General features: G+C 48.8%; 1 protein-coding gene across 1 annotated transcript in view; it reads right to left on the minus strand.

The window, feature by feature from the left end:
- Positions 1 to 1,123: 1,123 nt before the first annotated feature.
- RGMA (repulsive guidance molecule BMP co-receptor a) overlaps positions 1,124 to 21,508 on the minus strand; it is a 31,429-nt gene continuing 11,044 nt past the window's right edge. The window contains exons 3-4 of the mRNA XM_077828722.1: positions 5,568 to 6,079; positions 1,124 to 1,834 (exon numbers count right to left, since the gene is read on the minus strand). Coding sequence (XP_077684848.1) covers positions 1,124 to 1,834; positions 5,568 to 6,079 — 1,223 coding nt within the window. The remainder of the gene's footprint in view (positions 1,835 to 5,567; positions 6,080 to 21,508) is intronic.

Consider the following 21,508-nt stretch of genomic DNA (forward strand, 5'->3'; position numbering starts at 1 on the left):
GGGAGATCACTGGCACCTCCCGCCTCGCTTTGCCTGAGCCCCCTGGGAGCTAAGGGAATCAAAGGGCCACGTCACAAGGAGCACTTCAAATGCTGGGAGGAGGCCAAAGGCAAATGACAGAAACCACTCGAATACTGGCCAGGTTTCTCCCTTTGCATCTCTGAGGCGAGGAGGCAGGGCAGGGAGGGCCCAAAGGATTCAAAACCTCGTGGCTATGAAGTGAATCAGAGCGTTAATGTGCCAGGATGGGATTTCCCAGATCCTATTAGCTCCCAGATGCCCTGTGAAGCACAGCAAATATAATCAGTGACTGACTCCCCCACAGCCCCCGGAATGGTGCCCATCAGCGAAAGATGTACTGTGCGCCTCAGACACCTGCAGGGAACTGGGTGCTGGGGGAGCAGGGTCTTTAATAAGGGACAGATACCATTCCAGCCAACTGCCCGCCCCTGCACCCTCTCTCCGTGTGGGTGTGAGTCCAGCGCCCGGAGGGCACCGTTGTAGCTCCTCTGTCTGGTGTTTAGCACCTGCATTTGCACAGGCAGCCGGCTGAGCCCCAAGGGTGAGTGGGCCCCGCTTAGGTGCGTACCACCAGCTGTTTGCATACACAGTCGTAGGGTGGGGTTGGGGGGTGTGAGCCCTTTAGCAGGTGGAGTCATTTGCGTGAGCAAAGCGGGTGTGAAAATCAGAGGCCAGCCTGTCTCTGTGTCCTGTGATGGTCTCTAGGCATGGGCCCATCTCGCCAGCACGCCATCCTGACCAGCTGGGGCGCTCTCCCCTCCTCCCAGGCAGCAGCTGCCAACTCTCCTAACATGAAGTCACTTTCACAAATGCCAACATCACAGTCACCACAACCGTTTGCAGTACCACGAGGGAGCACTAGAAGGAGGCGGGGGCATCCCACCCTCCTCACCTGCATGAAGAGGAGAGGGTGAGCTGGGGAAGGGCTATATGAGGTCTGGCTGCTCTCTGGGGCAGGCCTATGGCGTTCCAGGGAGTCTAACTCTGAGGACAGGGGCTGATTCTTTAGCTCCCAGCCGGACCTGCTGTTCAACCTCTCCTCATCCAGCACAGACCGTCATCCCCTCCTGCTGAGCTCTTCCCCCCGCAACCGAGGTCACATCTATAGGAACACTGACCAGCACTGACTCAGACACACCAGCGCCACCCAGAGGGCAGGGAGGGTTCGGGGATGCCCCGAGGGGGCTGTGTTTCCTGGGCTCAGCTCCCGTGTCCTTTCATAGAGGTGCAGCTTGTCCTTGTTGGAATGAAGCATCTTCACGTCCTCGAAAGCGTAATAAGCTGCCAGAGTGAAGTTGACATCCCCCGTGGTCAGGAGGTCGAAGACGCAGGACTGGAAGTACAGGTCCTCCACAGGGAGCTTCTCCCGGCACTTGACCATGGCCGTTTCGTAGGTGAAGAACTCGGGGGAGGAGACGAGGCTGGGCCCTTTCCTGCGAGCCCGGCCTTCCGTGCCCTGAGCAGAGCGGAAGGTCTGGAAGTCAATCTGTTGGTTAAGCGGGCAGCCCCGGAGGCAGAGGTAAAGGCCCTGGTTGTCCCTGTCCTCCACGGCGTTCACTACCTCCTCGGGCATGCGCACGGCGAAGGTGAGGTAATGCCCCACCTGCCTCACCACAATGGTGGTACCGATGTACTTGGCTTGGATCTCGATGTGCTGGCCAGACACCTTCTCGGTGATCTTCAGGCTGTTGGCGCCATGCTTGTCACCGCCATTCTTGGAGCCGTCAGCGAAGGCAGCTGGGAGCTCGTCCATCTCCGCCTGGTACACTTTCTGGTCCACACACTCCTGGAAGCTCTTGAAGATGATGGTGAGCTGTGAGGGGATAGGGGGGAGAGAAAGGGGCATTAACCAGTGCTGATAACCCACTGAGCTTGGTCACCAGTACATCTCATTAATGAGTACAAGGGGGTTTAGGCCTGACTGGTTCATTCATCAACCACCACCACGTGCCTCCAGAAGCGGTTTGGAACACGGAGAATCAGTCTTTTGGGGCATTTTAAATTCCACAAGCACAGAGTTACTACGAGATTTCCCTCTCTAATGCATAAGGCCACCAGGCTTCAGCCTACAGGCATCAAGGGGCATATCAGCTACACACAGGAAGGAACCAGAGACAGGACTAGAACCCAAAGGTCATGCTGCCAAATCCCACAGAAGTTGCTTGTTGGAGCTGAGCTGTGACCCTGAGACCTGGGAGCAGAGGGGGAGGGAGAGAAGAGTCCATTGTTTAGCCCCAACTAATATGTATCATGTCCCCAAGCCACTGACCTATTGTTCTTTACACTTAGCGCATGCTTCCCTTCTTCAATTCACTACAGGCCCCTTTGACAAGCCTGTGAGCCAGAGGGGTATCCAGCTCCATGTGGTACGACCACAGAGAGGAAAAGGGACTTGCTCAAGACCACGCAGCAAGATGGCGGTTAGACTCCCAGGTGTTCCTGGCTCCCAGTTCTGTGCTCAGGCTGACCCCCTCTCTCTAGCTGGGATTTCCCTGTCAGGCTACAGCAGGTTTTAATACCTTATGGGAGAGCTTACAGGGAGTTTAGAGCTTATACGGAGTCTATTTATTAGGGATGTGTCTGAATCACAGTGCTCTCAAAACCTCAGTGAAGTTCCAATCTGGATCTAAAATACACAGCTGACAACCAGGCTCCTAGATCTGACTCCTGGGACATTTGGATCCATCCTGCTATTTATTTACATTGCTTCTGGAACAAAAGCCAATTTCAAATGGCTCCCAGTGGGGCCCCGGCATTCCCCTTGGCTCTCCCCCTCGGGGGGATCTGCACCAGCCATTCTGCCCCAGATTTCCCATTGCTGCTCCCACCAGTTCAGTCCCACTTAGTACAGCAACGGGGGAGCTGTAGCACAGATCAGCCTCCACCCCTGCTCAGCACAGGTTTACACAACACAGGGCTTAAAATCCCCGCAGCCTCCTGGAGCCAAAGTGGGTACCACTGATGGAGCTGAACTGGTGGTGGGAACAGCGGGGAATTCTAGGTAATACTTCCTAGAACAGCCGAGGCTATCCACAAAATACCAGCCACCCCAGGCCCTGTTTTGGCAGCAGCATAGGGCCCATTTCTTTGCCCCTGCAGAATACTCTCTTAGTCTGAAGGGTTTAAGTGGAGTTAAAAGGTGTGTCCCTGTTTTCCTCGCCAGATATCTCTATTAAAACTTTCAGGTGTTGGCAGGTATGCACCAGGTTACTGGAGGTTGTATCCTCTCGCTGAGAACACCCTGCTCCAGTGAACAGCACCAGAGCAAAAGCCTGGTTGCACACAGACACCATCTGCCTTGGAGCCAACCTGCGGAGCGAGGGCTGCCTGTTCCAACAGCTCTTCCTGCTGGGTAAACTTGCTGAGTTGCCACCCTGAGCAATGACTCATCACTTCTCAGCACCACGGTCTTGACGCAACATGGTGCAGCGCCCCAAATAAGTTCCAGGACCTAAGGGCCCTGCAAGCTGCAGGCCAGCCCTCATTGAAACTGTGAAGCTTCCCCCTTTAAACAGGGATGGTGGCAAACCCTCTCCTCAGTCACCCCAGGAGTACTGTGAAAAGGGCCAGACATGGATCGGTGCTCCCCCAAGGCCTGCTAAGCAAGCAGATCCCTTCTCACCAGCCACCCTACCTTCCTCTGGATCAGGGTAACTGAAATGTGTTCCCTTCCAGCTTTAGCACTCATGCAGCAAAGAGGAATTCAGCCACAGTGTCCCTCAGCTCCAGAGCCGTCCTCAAGCAGAAGCCAAATTTAACACTTAAGCCGTGTCACTTTGAGTTCCATTGTGCTACAACTGGGCATTTGCCACTGGATTTACTCTGTGCTGCACCCGGTCCCTGGAGAACATTTATCTTGGCTGCCACAGCGCAGTGAGAACAGACTGCGCCCCACAAAATGCCTCGTCCTGACCACAGACACAATTACTAGCTAAAGCAGCTGGGAAGCCAGCACTAGAAACCCAGCTCTTCAGCTCCAAACCACAGGCTTTCCCATGTCAGCCAACACTCTCTCTTACTCGTCATCGGTCCTACAGCACGTCAGGTGACTTATCCTCCCCGGGGGACTAGCCACTGGGGACACCACCACACCCAGACAGCCAGAGCGGTGTGGAGATGGTGACAAGGGAACATGATCCCTGAGGCTCCCCCACTTCCACCAGGTTTTCTTCTCCTCTGGCATTAAAACCGTGGTTGGTTGTGAGGGGGTGGATGGATGAGAGGGTTTGGAGTCGAGCTGGGGCCGGATGGTTCAGGCAGACTGGGCAGGGAGCCTTTCACCTTATGGTGACTGCTTCAAATCAAATGCTGGTCAGCAGAGAGCAACAGAGGTGACCACCCTACGGCTGTGTGGTGGCACACATGAAACGCATTGTGTGTGTCCTGTTCCCATCACAGCTGGCACTCACTCGCCCCCTCGATGGCAGAGGCACCAGAGAGGCCAAGTTGAAACCTGGCCTTGGATACTGAGCGACTCGCTCTCCTCTCCAGATAGCGCCTGCCCATCCGGCTTTGAGGCAATACGGAGAGATCTCCCCCTGCTCAGCCTGCTCTGGAAATGAAGAGAGGGCTTCTAGCCGCAGCGCTGTCAGCCTGGCACGCCATTCGCTTCAAAATTAAAAGGACACAGCCAAGGAAGCCACTAACCTACGGGGCTGAATTCCCCCCCACCCGGTGGGGGTCTCTGCAGAGAGACACAAATAGCAGCATCGTTCTTCTGCAACCAACAAACTGCTCGTTATCTGCCCACCCCCCTGCAGCTGAGTGCAGGACCTGGGACAACTAGACAGGACAGGCAATGTGCACAAAGAGCACTGGATCTCTCTCTCTCGCAGTGGGGGCCTTGGCAAGAAGGTGAGTTTTCACCCTGCTCTGCAGGCTCCTTCAGCTGCCATCTCTGCCACTTTGCACAGGCCACAAAATAAACAGGAGGGCGGGTTCAGCGAGTTTTACTTGTTGCCAGCCATCTCTGGCACCTTGTCATCCGCCTCCTGTTCCCATCCCTGAATGGGAGTGTCGCAGTGCCCTGCAAAGGAATCTGGCGGGGGGGGGGAGGGGGGTCTGGAACACAACTGCAGCTGCAATGCCATGGGGAAGGGCAAAAGGGAGAGACGTGTGTGTTTGTGGTTTGCCCTTCAGGGGCTGCTGCCAGCCTTAGATCCCTGGGCCTGCCCCTTTCATGATCTGTCCCTTTCTTCGCAACCCAGACCTACGCCAGGGATGATACATCTCCTCTGATGATGCTCAGCAATCTGAGGGGGGCCAGATGCGGTGGTGAGAAACCAGAGTCCATCTAAGGGAGGTGGGGAGTGGGGAACCAGGGAGAGGGGCTTGATTTTCTGGCCCGGACTCTGTACTTGTGCTGGGCTCGGACTCTGTCTCAATCCGCTGAATAACCTGGCACTAGTGGATGAGACTCACCAGCTTTTTGGGACCCTTTTGTGGGTGGCAGTGGGAGAGAAAGTGATTAAAAGGGTGACCCCAAGGGAACACTGTCAGAACGTCACCATCCCCCACGGGGCAGCCAAGCCGCCCCATGCCTTTACCTTGGTCGTTGCAGTCGCTGAGGACCCAGGTAGCACTGGCGTGTTGGTGACCTGGACATTCAGGTAATTATTGTCTATGAGTGGCCAAGCCCCCTGCACTTTGCAGGTCTGGAAGCTGTCTGTGAAAGTCCTGAGGTGGGGGTCCCCAAAGAGCCCGCAGTGGGTGTAGTTTGGGGGGGCTGAGTGCTTGTGAAAGCTCTTCTCATAGTGGCAGATCTCGGGGCTGTCGGAGCGCTCCTGGCTGTCCCCGGGGGGCAGTGTTCGGAGGCGGGGCTGCGAGGTGGGGCCATCTTTGGAGCAGTTGTGTTGGACCATGAGGTCATCTATGCCATGAACGGCAGAGTGGTAGGCCAGGTCCCCTCTACAGGTACGAGCCGTGCGGCGGGTGCAGTGGGCGTAGGTGCGGAGAGCCGTGCAGAACTCTGGTGCCTCCTCCGTGCCCAGGTGGTGAGAGCCAGATGTGGCCGCCCAGAACTCAGAGTTACACTTCAGGATCTTGCACTGAGAGGTCGCTGAGGGACAAAAAACACAGGCGCTGTCAAGATGCCCAATACACGGATCAAATACAGCACACCACCAAAATGCTACCACTGCTGGAAATGTAGGGCTGGAAGGGACGTTCAGAGGTCATCAAGTCCAGCCCCGGGTTCTGAGGCAGGACCAGGTAAACCTTGACCATCCCTGGCCGGTGTTTGTCCAATTTGTTCTTAAAAACCTCCCAAGACAGGGATTCCAGAACCTCCCTTGGAGGCCTATTCCAGAGCTCAGCCACCCTTAGAATTAGAAAGGTTTTCCAATATCTAACCTAAATCTCCTTTGCTGTAGATTAAGCCCATTACTTGTGGTCCTACCTTCAGTGGGCGTGGAGAACAACTGAGCACAATCTAATTATAACAGCCCTTAACATATCTGAAGACTCTCCATGTTGGCTGGGATGCTGAGAATAGCTTAACATCATTGATTCTGGGGGGGAAATACCATTGGGCTTTTAACGTCAGGAGGCTTTTAGGGCTTGACATTCAAAAATATGCATGAGCAATTGCGCATCCAAAATGGTGTTACAGTGGTGCCATTGATTTGCATTCGCATTTAGCACAACTGCATGCCCGAAACAGGTGTTTGTGTGCAGTGGGCTAGCTAGATGAATAACTGGTCTCCCCATACAGCTGATTTGTATACAGGGGCATTGGCTGTGAGGCTTGGCACACAGCCCTGGGCCTGTCTGTGGACAGTGGGGTAAAACCAGGTTCTCAGCAGCCGTAAGTGGGGAAGCCCTGGTTTTACACTCCTCCCTGCTCTCAGGAAGGGAACTCAGTCAGTTCAGCAGATCCTAGCACGTCTATTTTCTGACTGACAGGTATGGTTCCGAAGACTGGGGATTTTTCACGGATGTAAATGCACTAGTGCAAGACCCTAGTGCAGACACACCACACTAGCATGAACAGTGACTCACACCAGCACAGCACCCCCTTGTGTCAAATTGGGCTCTCTGCATTAGGGCAGCTACAGCAGTGCAACCCCCTCAAGTGCAGACAAGCCCTGAATAAAGCCACACCCCTAGCCCAGTAGGTAAAGGCATGGGGCCAAGATTCCTGGCATCGGGTTTGCCTTCTGGGGCCGTTTGTTCACACTCCCGATACCGCCCCACCACTATGTTGTGCTGCTCTAGCATGGTCCCCAATTGCTGGATCCCTCTTGTGAGTCTCCTCTACTGCACTAAAACCTCTTGCAGTGCAAATGCCTGGCTCCTCCAGGGTCAGCAACTCACTCAAACCAGCCAACCCGGCAGCTGTCTGGGGAGTCCGAAAGGCACAGAGCTGAGGAGGAAATACAGTGCGAAGGCGGAACAAACAAAGTACAAAAGAGCCTTCTCAAGCAGCTATCACTCACCTGATCTCCTGTACCTAGCACCTTGACACAATGCACGTTCCAGCGGCTTCACTAATGCTGGGAACAGTGTGCGCCGACCTCTGGCCCACCTGCCCCCGCCTCAGTGCTTTTCTAAAGCTGCAGAGATACGGGTATCAAAGGGAAATGTGTGAAAGGAAACAGGCAAAATCCTAATCAGCTGCTGGCCTTGGTTGTGTAGAGAACAGATAAGCTTCAGCAAGACACTAAAGCAGCCTGCTCCCAGGTCAATGCAGCCAAAGGGGCTGTGCATACTGACAGCCCACTGCCAACCCTGACTTCTGCAGCTGAGCACTCAGAGCTGCGCTCAGGTTCCCAAAGCCTAGGTGCAAGACAGGGAAAGGCAAAGTACAATGGGAGTTTAGATTCAGTTCTTTTGGGGGGACGTATTTTCCGCAGAGGGACATGAAAGTGACAGTGCAAAGGCACTTGGCCTGCATTGCACATTGCACAGACAGTGCGCTGCCAATGGCAATTTGGAACCTCTCATTGCTCACTTTGCTTAAACATTCATGGTGTTTTCCTTTCCCTCCTCCTCATCAGTCCCATTTGAGCTTGGAGGGCATGGAAACTGTGCAGGATCGGGCTCAAAATTAATTTCCAGATGCATTCTGGGGGTGTCTCAAAGCCCTACATGTTTATTCCTGTCTTGGGCTTTGTTTAGAGGGGAGTTCACAAGGCAGTTACACATGCACAAATAAAGCTACAAAACCCAGCACCACTTCATACGGAAAACAGTATGTTCAAATTTTAACTATTCCCTTGCAGTGTTGGAAACACAACAGGTGTTGGAGAAAGAGAAGGGGAATAGAACTACAAATGAAAAGAAACCCGGCATGGAAGCCATCGATCTCATGTCACTTTCCAAGAGGAATGAAATGCAAAAGGAAATGACGGAAAGTTTATGAGTTTAAAAAATCCAGGTTTAAGAAGCTTAGGTGCTAGTAATAACACAGGGAACATAACAGAACCTCACTCGATTTTATCAGCACCAAGCTTATGAACCATTTTTCCTGACTGGGCGGAGGAGGGGGTAATCAGAGTGAAAATGATGTCAATGAAGAGCAAGTTGACATCCCTTCACATTGCGATCTTTCAATGCATTGGAAATCATTCTGAAGAAGTTGGAAGAACAAGAAGAAAACAATGCAGTGCAGTAGACAGCAACGTATGAAGTGGACCTATCGCAATTTGGAGTTGTTAAATTTTATGAACTTTCCATTCCATGAACTCCTTAATCCCCAGTTAGTTTGTAAAATGGGTGTTCCACTGCATAGGATTATTTTTATTTCAACAGCATCCACTTAAAACTGAACATGTAATTTCATCAACACCCCTTTTCAGTGGATTGCATTTTGCTGGAACATAGTGAATCCATGTCACATAAGCGTGGGTTTTTCATCACAGGCCGCTATGTGAGTTGCAGAAAAAGCCTGTTGCTGTGTGTTTCAACCAGATGAGATTTTACTGTTTGATCACATTATCCCAGTGGTACTTACCCCGGGGTCTGGATTTATGACCTCTAACTCTAGGCCCTGAATATTCTACAAAGGCTAAAAGCCACATGTTAAAATTGTCGGGGATTAAACATGGCTGATATAATACTGTCCAACAGGACACATGTGAGGGCATGGTGCATTAGAGACAGAGAGCGAGTCAGAAGTGAAGAGCGCTACGGAGTCAGGGACGCTGCTATAAACCATCAGATTAGCACGCGACGGGAAACCTCCGCCAGAGTATCAGTCTGTCGTTGTGATGATTCAACCTGCCTGTTTGCTGTCACCTGGAATGCAAACAGGCAGCATTTCAAGGTGAGACATTCAAGGTGTGGGTTGGAACGACAAGTTCAGCGTGGAAGGCTGTCATGAAGGGAAATTGCAGCTCCCTTTCTTTGGTGACAAGCCACCCAAGCTCAGGGTTTGTGATGCCACTGAGAACCTCACGACGGAAGAACTAAGTAGCTGAAAGGAGCACTGAGGTGATAAAAACAGACCCATGTCCAGAGACCCCATGGTCACCAGCTAAACCATAAATCCATGGCATCAGGCAACAGGACTTGCAACAGACGACTCAATAAGACTCTCAGCTGTCAGTAACAGTAGCGCTTAGATGCTCATTTGTAGGAGCCCAGCTATTATCAGGAATAGATACTTTGTGCTGGTCTCTCTGGTGCATCTTTAGCTTGGAACAGGAGGTACAAGCCAAGTTCTTTACTGGCATTTGGGCTACGACCCAAAGCTGGCAATGCAGTAACCAGGGTTTTCCGGCTGTGTCACAGGTCCCGTCCTCCTTTTGAGACAAGCTCGCCGGGAGGGAGTTAAGGATCCAGTGGCACTCAGAGCAATAGCCTCAGGGCTGCTCTCTCAGCACTGCAGGCTCTCATAGCTATGGCCATAGGCACGTTATCGCTGAGCACAGGAGGGCTGCACATGGCTGGCGTCTAACTCATTACTTTATAAGGTACTCTGGGAAAAAAAGAAAAGAAACAGAAAACGAAAAGCCTGTTCCATTTCTTCCCTTGGCCTGTAGGGGGAGCATTTTTCTTAAAGATCTTATCATTTGGGTTTTGGCAAAATGTTCCGATTTGCTGTTTCGTGCAGGGCCCCATATAAGGCCAGATTTCCAAAGCCAGGTGGCTAAGGAGCAAGACTGCACTGTGTGTGTCTGTGTCTGTGTGTAAGTACGAACGCAGCAGAAACACTTTCACATGCAGTTCTCCCATTTACAGGCGATACGCCGACTGGGACGGCACCTCCATTATGGAAAAGGCAGCCCATCTCGTTCTGGGTTTGCACCTGGAGCAAGCCAGGGAGGTGGCCCTTCCTTCTTAATCTCTCCTCTGCCAGCAGATAAAGACGGTGGGGTCAATTCCATTTCACAGGGCACTGAATAACCGTGGGTCTCAAGTAGGCTGTTTGGCCTTGTTCTTTTAATCTGTTAGCAAAGCCTCTCTCTCCCCTCCACCCCTCGGTCCGCGCCTCCCTATCCAATCTGTTCAATAGTGTGATTGTCTGACACCTGGAGCTCACACAAACACCTGCGTGACTCACCCCACCCCCCAGCAAGACACGTGTCAGGACGGAGGAATCCTACAGCCCCGAGGAGCGAGGAACCCAGCAAGCAGAACTATGCAGGAAAAAGACAGCGACCCTTCCCGCTCCCCCCCCCATATGCTTCTCCTCACGTCTCCTATTGCAGAAGCTTTGGTATAAAAGCAAAAACTCATTTGAACAGAAGCCAAGAAACTATGTTTATTCAATTTCATATAATCTATTTTCCATCTCCTCACAATGGATCTGTTTTTCAACCGCAGATGACTTAGCATGAAAACAGGCCCCTCTGCTGCTATCGTTCAGCGACGCACGTAGCAAGTCGCCTGAGCACAGGGATTCTGGGCACAGGCCTCGCCCAGGGGGCTTGGACCTAGGTGTCATTTCGCAGCCTGCCCACCCACATGCCCCCACATCCCATGCCCGCGGGCCTGCTCCCTGGCACTGTGATCATGAACGACGGGGGAGGTGGGTCCTGGAGACTCTTTCTCTGTCTCAAGATATGGTCCATGCTATGTAAAGATCTGGGAGCCCATGGCCTTTGGAAAACTGATGGGTCACTATTGAGCAAAGTGAGACCATCTATCTATATCAGGGGTGACATTCATGGATTCCCCAGGGAATCTGGGCTAGCCCTCCTCAACTGGAACTCTGTAGGGTGCTGAAAAAACAGGCCCCTGAATGTGGGAGTTTAAAATGGAGGCTAATGGATGTGCAAGAGTTCAAGTTGCCAGTCAAAATCTACTGACCTTAAGGCTGGCAGGGATCATTAGATCATCAAATCTGGCCTCCTGTATATCACAGGCCATAGAATTTAACCCAGTTACCCCTGTATTAAATCCAGTAACTTATGTCTGGTTCAAGCATCTATTTCAGAAGGAATGCACCACTTCCACTGGCTGTTTGTTCCAATGGTTAATCACCCCCAGTTAAAAATCTGCACCTTATTTCCAATTGGAATTTGTCAGGCTTCAGCTCCCGGCCCTTGGTTCTTGTTAGGCCTTTCTCTGCTAGATTACAGAGTCCTTTTAGTACCTGCTATTTTCTCCCCAGGAACGTACTTATATTTATACCGTAATTAAGTCAACTCTTAATCTCCTTTTTGATAAGCTAGATAGATTGAGCTCTTTTAAGTCTCTCGCAATAAGGCATTTTCTCCAGCCCTCAGATCATCTTTGTTTGTCTTTTCTGCCCCTCTCCAATTTTTCAACATCCTTTTTAAAATATGGACACCAGCAGTGGATGCAGCATTTTAGTCTTGGTCTTGCCAATGCTGTGTACAGAGGTAAAAGGGCTTCCCTACTTTTACTCATTACTGGGGTAATTTTTTGACCAAAACTTTTTTTTTTGGGGGGGGGGGGGGTGGGAGGCAGATTTGGTGACACCAAAACATTTTGTGAATTCGTGGTGATTTTGCTGCATTGTTTTGGTAGAAAAAGAAAAATTTGGAATAATTTCATTTTGACATTTTTTAAATGAAACTTTCCAATTTTTTTAATTTGAAATGACTTTTAATTTGAAAAGAATTCAAAATGCTTAAAATCAAAGCAAAATGTTTTGCTCTGGTTTAGATGAAACAGTTTGTTTGACCTGAAATAATTTTTTTCTGACTTGCCAAAAATGTCAAAAATGTTATTTTTGGTTCCACTCAAAATGATTTAATTTTTTTTTCAGAATTGCTAGCAAACCAAAAAATTTGTTATCCCTTTATATTTACTCACTGGATCCTTGTGTATAGATCCAAGGATCACACTAGCCCTTTTTGCCACAACATCACCCTGGGACCTCATGTTCAGTTGCTGGTCATATGATCCCAAATCTTTCTGACTCCTTTCCAAGACAGAGTCTCCCATTCTGTCCCTAGAGGTATAACTAACTTTGCATTTGGCTGTATTAAAACATTTTGTTTGACTAGGCTCAGCTTACCAAGAGATCCAGATCGCTCTGCATGACTGCCCTATGCTCATTATTTACCACTTTGTGTCATTCACAAATTTTATCAGAAGTGATTTTATATTTAGTTCCAGATCACTGAGAAGACGTTAAATAATGTCTGGTCTGATAACAATCCCTGCAGAAACCCACCAGAAACATTCTCAATTGATGACAAATCCCCATTGATAACTAATTTGTATGAGCTGTCTGTTAGCCTGTTTTCAGTCCATTTAGCATGTGCTTTATTGATATTGTATAATGCTAATCTTTTAATAATATCATGCGGTACTAAGTCAAACACCTTACAAAAATCTAAGTCTACTACAGCTATGCAATTTTCTTTATCAGTCAAATTTGTAATCTCATCAAACAATAAAATCCGGTTGTTTGACAAGACCTAACTTTTTTTTATAAAACCATGTTGACTGGTGTTAATTCTATTCCTATTCTTTAATTCTTTATCAGCTGAATTCCATATAAGCTTTCCCATTATTTTGCCTGGGACTGATGTCAGGCTAAGCGGCCTATAGTTGTCTGGGCCATCTTGCTTGCCCTTTTTGAATATTGGCACAACATTAACACTCTTCCAGTTTTTTGGAATTTCCCTGGTATTCTAAGATGTATTAAAAATTAACATCAGTGGGCCAGACATCTCCTTAGCCAATTCTTTTAAGACTCATGGGTACAAATTATCCAGGCCTGCCAATTTAAAAACGTTTATCACTAGTAGATGTTGTTTAACATCCTGGATGGACTAAAAAGTACTTCATCCTCTTCATGTGATAGGAGTACATCCCCCTGCTTCTTTCCAAATACAGAACAGAAATAGTTATTGAACACTTTTCTGTATCATTAATAACAATTTTACCACCTCCATCTAGTAATGAGCCTAGCACTATACTATTGCATAGATTTCTTTTGTTCCTAATATGCTTTAAAAATGCACCTTTATCCATCATAATGAGATCCAAAATAGAGTTGGGTGCAATACCTTTGGTATCAGAAAATCATCATCTATAATTTTTAGAAACTCAAATGATAATTTACTACAGGCTGCATGAGGCCTCCAGCATGACTCCCAAGTCCTCTCATAACAACACAACTTTGCTTTCCACACATTAGAGACAGGTGCTTTTAACATTCCAATCATGTGAATCTTCCCACCAGATTTCAGTAATGCCAATTATATCACATTTCTTCTCATCACTGAGAACTTTCAATTCCTCTTGACTTCGGCTACTTTTGAAAATGGGACATAGGCTCCTAAGTCACCGAGGTGCTTTTAAAGCATTTACCCATAAACTAATTGTATATATGCTAGTATGTAAATATGTCTGTATGTAAGACTCATATTCAGTATGAATTTTTATTGGCGTACGTATCAAAATACTCTATTACCTATGGCCAAACTCCTCAGATCTGAGGACCTAGATTTCAAAGATGCTGTATGCCTGGGATTTTGGGTGCTCAGCACATGTGAAAATCAGGTCACTTAGGTACAGTGCCTAGCTAGCAATTAAGGAACCTAACTTTGGGTTTGAAAAATGTGACCTGTATGTTTTCATATTCCCAGTTCATTCTTCCTATACACAGAGAGAGACACAGGGGAGGGGGTGGACGGAGGGGGAGGAACAACATATAAACTACTATTTGAAAAGTCACAGAGCAAGGTCAATTCCACCAAGACTTCAGGGGATCCAAAGACAAACTGATGAGCCCTGGTCTACAGTTAAAAGCTAGCCACCCATGAGCATCATAGTTAAGCTGACCTAACCCTGGCAGTAGCTGCGGCTAGATTGAGGTGGGAAGTATCTCGCTACAGTGGCATAGCCCAGAGCTGCCATTGTAGTGCCTATACATAACCTTAGTTACAAGTCCCTGCAAGAAACCCTCATCCCAGCACATCGTTCCATACCAAACACCTACCAGTGGCTTTTCCCTGGTTCTCCTTCTGGAAGAAGAAACTGAATGAGAAATGCAGTGGTTGTTGTCTTTTGGTGGGGGCCATAGGATGCATCGAAGGGGCAAGGAATAGCTTGTATGTGTATATGTGCATGAGCAGGAGGAAAAGTTTGGGACTGGAGGATATGGAAACATATAGAACACTGCATATTAACACCTACTAGAATATATTCTCATGTTGTGTTTGTGTACCCAAGCAGTCAGCATCTGCACTTTGTGTGAATGCCTGTTTGTGCATCTACTTTGTGTCACATGCGTGTGTACAGCGAAGGCAGGGTGTGCATAATGTGCACTGGGTATATTATGTGTAATGACTCCGTGTGCGTGTATACCTGAGGTCTGTCATGCTGCTGATAGAAATAAACCCATAACTGCCTGTTCTGTGGTGTATGGAGAAAGTTGACAGAGAAAACAAAAACCTCCATCCCACCAGCTTGACTGATTGATGGCATCCCTTGAATAGAATCCCCCTGTTTCAGCAGGAGGAGGGGGAGGAACCATGCAGTGAAGAAGAGCCCAGTGGCCATCTGACCCAGGCTGTGTGAAAGGATTTGTGCATCATGGCAGCATTAGTTTCTTCCAGGGACCTCCTTTGAACTGTTAATCAAGCACAATCTTGCAGAATAATAGCCTGATTATTATTGCCTTGTTTGCATAACAAAGAGACCCAATAAAACTGATTTGATTGAGCTCAGAGGGGGTGTGAAAGATCTGTCCTGAGAAAGTCCCTGCAGGAATGCAGCAAACTGCTCCCAAGTCTCAACCCAGGAAGAAAGACAATGCAATTTGCCATCAAGAAAAAACCCAATAGACCAATAAATTACCCATGTGCAAAGGGATTAGATCAGGTTTCAGCTGCATTGGCGTGGGGGGTGGGGAGATACTGAAGGGGGAAAATAAACCTGACTCTCTTAAAGTGGCAGTGCTCATTTTTGAAGGAATGGAGGGTGGGGGATCATTTTGAAAGGGGACACTCTGTATTATGGGCTGGATTCTGCCCTCCTTTACACCATCTTAAATCTGGAGGAAATGCAAGACTTCAAGGCAAATGCACTTTGATGGAGTTGCTCCGAACGTCTGCGGGTGTAACTGAGAGCAATGTTCATCCATGCAATCTCCTTTTTAACCCAGTCATCATCCTACCTGCACCTGTGCTGGAGAACATGGGAAAGAGATTTCTCAAGGTGTTTACTTATGTTTAAAGAAACTGAAGGGCCAAACAACCTGACTGGGCTATTCCATTTCGAATGTCTGTCATTCAAGTGAATGGACATTGGAGCCCCTGTCCCTCATCCTCTCCCTTTTCTTTCCCACTGGGGAGTTCCTCCTCCCCTCGCATCACAAAATCATGGAGCAAGTAGAGGTGGAAAAATGCAGTCAGGGTCTTCTCTGGCAACAGATGCTACAAGAAGAGCCCTTGATTGTTCTTGTCACTTTGCTTTTTGTGTTCAGAGAATCAGCTGACCATGGATCCAGAATACCTTGCAAGGAAGCAAATGTTTCTCCTCCCCTACAAATGTCCTCCTCAAGTGCAGCAAGGTTTTCTCCTGCAACCAGCAGAAGCTTTCGCCTCTGATCTTTGCATGGAAAGGAAAGAGCCATTAATCAAAGCTGGGGAGCTCTTCACTAGTCCCCACTGCAGCTGGAAGCAAGTTTCCCAACCTGGGTAGGCAGACCGTGCTAACACGTCTGGAGCTAGCATGCTAAAAATAGCAGTGTGGGTCTTGGAGTTCTCAAGCCTACACAGTCAGGTGGGCTTGAGCCCCGCTGGTGTGAGTCTTGTCTACCCAGGTCTTGTCACTCCCAGCTGCAGGGTAGACATAGCCAACTGAGCCTCCTGTGTGAGACGCTGCTCCAAGAATTACGGGCAAAACTTGAAAAGGTGAACGTCACAGCTTGGAAATAGGTATTCCTAAGAAATGAGATTGCTAACCGGGCTAAAAATGATCAGGGCGTTTACATTTGAAGCCACAAAGAGCCACAGATCCACCACTCCTTCACTGTTAAACTTCTTGAGACTCAGGATCAGGGTTCAGTGTTTCTCTTGCAACAGATACTGCTAACAGCTAAATGAAGATAGCCTGGTGTCCAAGAGATCACAGGTTCTATTCCTTGGTCCACCACTGACTCACTGTAGATGAGGCCCCATGCCTCAGTTTCCTCATCTGTAAAATGGTGTTAGGGAAACTTAGATCTATGGGTGAGAAACAGTGGCCAGGAATACTGGTGTGTCATCACAGCAAGCACGAAATCTTGAAAGCCAGGCTTGCTTGGCAGGTAAGAGAAGAAGGGTTGCTTTCACAACACCAACAGGTCATCCAAGATCTCCACTGCTTAATAACGGTGGGTAAAGCACTGTTTATAGGTGAGAAAACTGAGGCCCAGAGCAGTGAAATGACCACCCAAGGCCACTCAGTGACAAAACGGGGAATTCACAACAAAATTTTCCAACTCCTAGTTCCCTCCTCTAACCAGGAGACTCAGCGCCCTCCTCAATATGCCCCGATGGGACTTTGTATCCAGCTCCATCAGAAAGGAGCAGACAAATCCATTCAGGCTCTGCCAGCAGCTTGGATTCTTAGATCATTTGTCCATTGCGGTTCCTTTGCCCTTCACCTTTAAGGTGGGATTCCAGAGTCACTTACAATATCCATTTTCCCACCTCCAAGTTTGATAAGCCATTGGGATGAGCCAGGCGTCAGACCTTTCTCCATGAGGCTCAGGCTCACAGCTGAGCCATGGTTGTTTTCACACCAACAGCGTTTTGCCCAGGCCTTGTTCTGTTCAGACTGTGTTACAGGAAGAACCCCTCACCACAGCTGTATGACTGTTGTCAGGCCTGGTTAGCAGATCCTCTGCCTTTCAATATCTTGTGAGAGGATGGTGCAGACAGTGCCATGAAGGCTGCTGTGGGAAAGCGCTTTGCACGAGAGGTGTGTGTTTTCTCTAGGAATAATCTGCCCCACCACTTTCTTCTGAAATTTCAACCCTTCAACACTTGGCTAAATGAGATGCAAAAATGAGGAGACAGAGAAAAGCCCCAAGCACATAAATCTGAACGAGGCAAATTTACACAATTAAACAGCCTGCCAAGAATTGCGGCATTTCAATTAGAGGCGTTGATTTGAGTGCAGGGTGTGGAGAGTCAGCTGCCTACCTTTCACAGATGTCAGCTAGAACCTCGCACAACCTAGGGGTAATTCACACAAACACACGTACGGCCCTGTGTCTTGCACTGTAGCCTCTTGCTGTCTCTGGGAGTCTGATGAGGGTGAGGAACAAATCTTTTAAGTAGATCTGTTTACAGGTATGCCGTCTCTCACCTCCCCACCCCGCCCTATACAACCCCATTCGCATACCACCAACCCAGCTGATACTCAACTTGTTCTATCTGACTCATACTGCAATGGAAATGATGCACAAAATCCATAAACCCTCCAAACACTATTGGCCCACCTAGATGTCAGTCCCTGATAGTCACTGGGTGATTTCTAAAAGATGCCCAATGCTGGAGCCGCTGGGCGCAAGTTCTAAATGTCTGAGAAGAAATGAAAAAAATCAAAACCAAATGTATCCCCCTGGCTCTCCACTCCCTGCTCATTCATCCATCCCCGCCCCCGGCAAACGCCTGTGAGGAGAGATGGGTTTTGTGTTGTGCCATAAAGGTCAGCAAACTCAGCTCTGTCAGAGCGCTGTGGGGAGCAAATTCCAGAGTCAGGGGTCCTCCAGCAGGAACACCCTGCCACATGCACCAGCCACAGAACCCCACGGGCATGTAGGGGATTGTCACATGACCTCACAGCCATGGTCGGGGTGGGGAAGGAAAGATGGGTTTCTCAGAACCCAGGCCATTTAACTGTAGGGCTTTGGAGACAGAAGCCAACAGCACTCAAAGGAGTCCAGAAAGCCAATATCTAACAGGAGGCTTATGCCACAGAGCCCCCTTCCTGGTGGGTTATTCCATAGAACAGTCATGACTCAAGTGAAATGCATTATCTGTCCTACTCTCCACATATCACCACACATTTAGGGCCAAATCTGGCACCCATGAAAATAAATGGCAAAACTGCCATGGGATCAAGGCTGGGCCTTTCAGCTCCTCCAATAACCCAGCTGATGCTCCACCCAGAGGAACTCACTAATCTTGCCTCTGTAGAGACTTGCATTCTCCCTTCCCAAGTGCAGCTCCCTGTAGCCATGTGCAGGACATTAGACAGAGCTGCTCAGTCTGCACTTAGATGGCTACTTGTGCATAGGGAGCCAGCTTGTTCTTTTGCAGTAAAAGCCCTATGACTTCATCGAAGGGATGGCATCTGGTTTTGCAATTGGACATAATTCAATTCTCCCTCCTCACTACAGAAACTTCTGTGGGCGGAGCGGTGATTTTGTGAGCAAGATTGCACTTGAGTGCAAAGAAATCTGTAGGTTACAATTGAAATCCCCGTTATTGTTATTACAGTTAATGCAAAAAAAAAATGGCCCAGTTATGGGACTCCTGCTCTTAATTACAATATTTGTCAATTGTAGGTTACAAAGCCTTTTAAAAGCTTTTATAAGTGAATTTAGTCCTCATGAAAGAAAGGCACTAGCAGCCCGTAGAGCCAGGCTCAGTGTGGACAGGGCTCTGCCAATGCAACTCAATCCTGACCTGCAGCACCCCATATATTTCAATCCCAAATCCTGTGTCAGTGTCTGTCAGTTCTCACTTGTAGCACTGCCTGCTATTCCAGTCCTGGGCTGCCAACACTGCCAAAACCGCTCAATCCTGACACACACACACCCTGCAAACCCATGGCTGGTATGTCAGTCCTGGGTTCCCCACGCAGCTCTGCTGATGCACCTCAATCCTGACTTGCAGCGCCTTCTGCTAGTCCAGTCCTGGGTCGTTTCCCCACAGCTCTGTCAAACAACAAAGCAAAAAAGAGCAAAACCTGCAGCATCCCCCTGCTCTTTTAGTCCTTGACACCGCCTCGGATCTGCCAATGCACCTCCAGGCTAACCCACAGCAACACCCCGATAATTCGAGTTCTGGGCCTGTGCTGAGATGAGACTGACAATTGTGTGCAACTGTGCCAAAGAGTTTGGTGATTTAAGTGATATGTCCCTTAGGGATTTGGATGAGAAACCCTAAAACTTTTTGTCATTGTAGCTTGACCCAGCATTTCAGCCCAGGTCTCCAGAGGCAGCAGGTTGGTGTAGAAACCCACTAAGTCCCCGGGTAAAGAAGTTTTTATGACTGCACAGCTCTATGATCACTTTTATGTGCACGTCTGACATGGTGCAGCTGTTCAGGCCACAGAAGAAGAAAACCTCAGCTGCTGCTATTATAAACCCAAAGTTCCCCATAACGTCTCCCGGTTCCTATTAACCAAGGGCTTGGAATTCAAGAGAGGCAATTCCCATGAAAAAAGCCCACACCATCTGCATTTAAAGACAAGGCACCTTCTTTTAGCCCCAATATGATTCTCAGCGGCAGTCATACAAAACTCCCCATTCCAAATAAGAGACCCGCTTCAGCACAGCAAGAAACCTGTGAAGCCAAAATACTTCCAGGTCTACATCTGAGTCCTGTCTCCATGATAACGCCTAACACAAGAACCATCCCTGTGGCCACTCTGCCATATCTCCCCAGGACTGGGAATACTCCAAGCGCTGTCACTTTAAGGGTTTAGAAGGTGTTGTTTTAACAACCTCTAAGCCCCACTTCTCAGTTTCAGCTTAGTGCTGAGATCACATCCCTCACTGCCGCTAAGAGACAAAAGCCATTTATCAACCTATCTGATAAACCTCCAATAGGCTGGATCCTTATCTGGAATAAACCACACTGCCTGGATGGATTGGAGGCATTCATTCCCACTCCTTGGAGAAAGGGGCTTATTACAGTTTGGGGACAGAAAATATCAAGGGGAACTGGATCAGCTTCTCAGCTAGACCCAAAAGCTACAGCAGCTTCCTACAGAGTGTGGTACAGGGGACAAACCCTGGAGTCCTTCCTTAGGCAAAACTCATAGGGCCAGATTTTCAGTACAGTTCAGCTCCCATTTAGGCTCTGAAATACAGGGCTGGATTTTAACAAGAGCTGGGCACAGGGGGTGCTGAGTGCCACATACGTTACCCTAAGGGTCGCAAACGGGAGCTACTGGATACCGAGCACTTTTAGAAACAAGGCCCTAATAATGAGGGCTGAGCACTTGCAAATTGAGCCTTGAGAAATCTGGCCCCTAGACTCCTCCGTAGGAGATTTGCTTAGGGAACAGGGAATAAAAAAATGTCAGACTTGGGTCAGACTCTCCCGCCGGCTGTTTTGTACCAGTGCAACTCCACAGTGGGGTTACTCCTGAGCCATGCTGGGGTGAGAGGAAAATCCTGCCCCAGGGTGCAAATGTGGAGAAACTCGGGGGTAAGCCACGAGGGTCAAAGCACCAGGAGATCTGAATCCAGCCCGATGTTTCATAAAAAGCAAAAAAAAAAAAAAAATCAAGAAAAAGTGCAGGGCTTGGTGGGGCACTCAGCTCACACACTGAGCGCTCTGTCGGGCCAGGCTGGGAGCAGCGCTTGGCATGGCCCCTCTAACACAGGCTGTAACTTTCAGAAGCAGTTTTAAGACTCCATCAGGGTTATGCCACCCCTTTACCATGTGCTGCTGAGATGTGAATTCGCCGGGGGCAGAGAGGAGAGAAGGGGGGGAGACACCCAGGTGCAGACACCCCTTTTTCTTCCTCCTACCTCGTGGACCCCTATTAAAATGCAGAGCAAGGGACAAGCATAATGAATGAGGAGTATGGTCTAGATTTGTGCCCAAACTCCTCTTAGCAGTTCACAGTGGGTCTTGATTACCCAGTTTTGCCAGTTCCTTGAAATATATTTGGCTGTTGAGGGGAGAATTCAAAACAAAACACAAACACACAGATCTAATATCAAGTTCTTTCTTGTATGGCAAACTCAGCCCCAGCACTTTGACTCAAAGGCTGCAACTTAAGCAACATGTATCAGATCTGATCAAAAACTCCCCACTTCTCTGCGTTCAGTTTTCTCTGGGCTAAAATAGCCCAATGACCAGGGAGATCTAGGTGGACATGTTGATCC

The sequence above is a fragment of the Eretmochelys imbricata genome, chromosome 10 (assembly GCF_965152235.1).
Source record: "Eretmochelys imbricata isolate rEreImb1 chromosome 10, rEreImb1.hap1, whole genome shotgun sequence".
NCBI classification, from domain to species: Eukaryota; Metazoa; Chordata; order Testudines; family Cheloniidae; genus Eretmochelys; species Eretmochelys imbricata.